The 1,816-nt window shown below is 37.2% G+C and overlaps 1 protein-coding gene across 5 annotated transcripts in view; it reads right to left on the bottom strand.

The window, feature by feature from the left end:
- LOC106868269 (dystrophin) overlaps nt 1-1,816 on the bottom strand; it is a 111,884-nt gene that overhangs the window by 49,762 nt on the left and 60,306 nt on the right. For all 5 annotated transcript variants that reach the window (XM_052970287.1, XM_014913465.2, XM_052970288.1 and 2 more), the window contains one exon: nt 780-840. In XM_052970287.1, coding sequence (XP_052826247.1) covers nt 780-840 — 61 coding nt within the window. The remainder of the gene's footprint in view (nt 1-779; nt 841-1,816) is intronic.

Here is a 1,816-nt window from a genome sequence, read left to right as displayed (position 1 = left end):
TATATATATATATATATATATATATATATATATTAGCGAGTATTTGTTGAGGGAATATTCACACATTTTGAAAAAGTAAAATACACACACATGAAGAAAGTCAATAATTATGCCTGTGTGTATGTTGGAGCCAGAGTCTCCTAACCTATGATTAATTCATTAAGTCTTAAAGAATGACCACTGAAGACTGTCTCCATACTTGGGCAAACCAAACTTTGTGGACACCATTCCTTCTTAGTGCTATCCATATTCGTTGGAACAAACAAAACACTCGGTATTTACATTATTTACATTTGACGGATATTTGTCCTCATCTTGTTTGTTGTTCACACAATGTTTCGGCTGATATACCCGCCAACCTTCATCAGGTGTCTTGGGGAAATTTCGAACCTCAGTTCTCATTCCTAAGGTATTTTTCGATGCTATTATTATTATTATTATTCAGGTCACTGCCTGGAATTGAACTTGTAATCTTGGAGTTAGTAGCCTGCGCTCTTAACCACTATGCCATATGCCCGTGGGCATATTTCCCCAAGACACCTGATGAAGGCTGGAGGGTATATCAGCTGAAACGTGTTAACAACAAACAAGATGAGGACAAATATCCGTCAAATGTAAATAATGTAAATAATTCCTCATCTCTTAAATATAGAACTGTATTAAAACACTTGGTAATTTTAAATGAGTTGCCACACCTTACAAGTAGTTGGAACCAACAAGTAAATATATCCCTGACACTATATAAAGCTGCATTCCAAATAAATATTTTAATAACTTACCTGAGATAGTAGGGGATACGATTGGAAGTTTCCATCTTTTCCCAGCCATTTGTCATTCTTTCTGTAACAGGAAAGAATAAAAACAAGGATAGTTTGAAATATAATAGCAGAAGAATAAAGATTCTTTCCTAAATTATAAAATTCTCTACACAGGAAACAGGGGAAAGAAGGTAATATTCCGATTGAGGTAAAGCTTGAAACATGAAAGAATTCTGATTCTTTTTTTGGAAAGAATGAAATGAAATGAAAGAGAAAGCTTTCAGCACATGTCACTTGGCTGTAAATTAGAGTTTTATCAAAAGAGTAGTTGGTACTGCAAGCTGAAATCTTTCTTGTAATTATACCATGTGCTCCGCCTTGTCATCGACATCATTGTTTAACATCCATTTTCCATGCTGGCATGGGTTGGACGGTTTGGCTGAGATTTGGAGAGCCAGCAGCTGCACCAGGCTCCAGTCTTACTTGACATGGTTTCTACAGCTGGGTGCCCTTCCTAATGCCAACCACTTAGAGAGTGTAGTGGGTGCTTTTTACATGCCACCGGCACAGGAGCCAGCAAGGCTGGCCTGGCAATGAACATTCGGACGGTGCTTTTTACGTGCCACCGGCACATGAGCCAGTCAGGGGGGTACTGGCATCGGTCACGATCGGTTGGTGCTTTTTACGTGCCACTGGCACGGGAACCAGTCAGGGGGCACCAGCCCCAGCTATGAAATATTTTGCTTTGAATGAGTCTGAATGAAAGCCAAAATAAAATAAAAAGAACACAAGATAAATAATATAATAAAATATAAAGAAGACAATGTTGGTCTAAAACTTAAAATAGGTTTTCCATGTGAATGGTGACATAGATTGGGTAAAACATTCCACTAACGAAACATTTTATAATAACAGAGGAGGCTAAAAGCCAGACATTAACGAAAAAGTTTACAGATGGAAAAGTTCAGTAAGGCAATATATGGAAGTAAGCTGTTCCAGTAGCACTGAAAATAATTTACAGAGATTAATCGTGGAAAAAAAAACAAAAAAAAAAAAAA

This window comes from Octopus bimaculoides, chromosome 8 (assembly GCF_001194135.2).
Source record: "Octopus bimaculoides isolate UCB-OBI-ISO-001 chromosome 8, ASM119413v2, whole genome shotgun sequence".
Lineage (NCBI taxonomy): Eukaryota > Metazoa > Mollusca > Cephalopoda > Octopoda > Octopodidae > Octopus > Octopus bimaculoides.
This window is presented reverse-complemented; position numbering and strand designations above follow the sequence as displayed.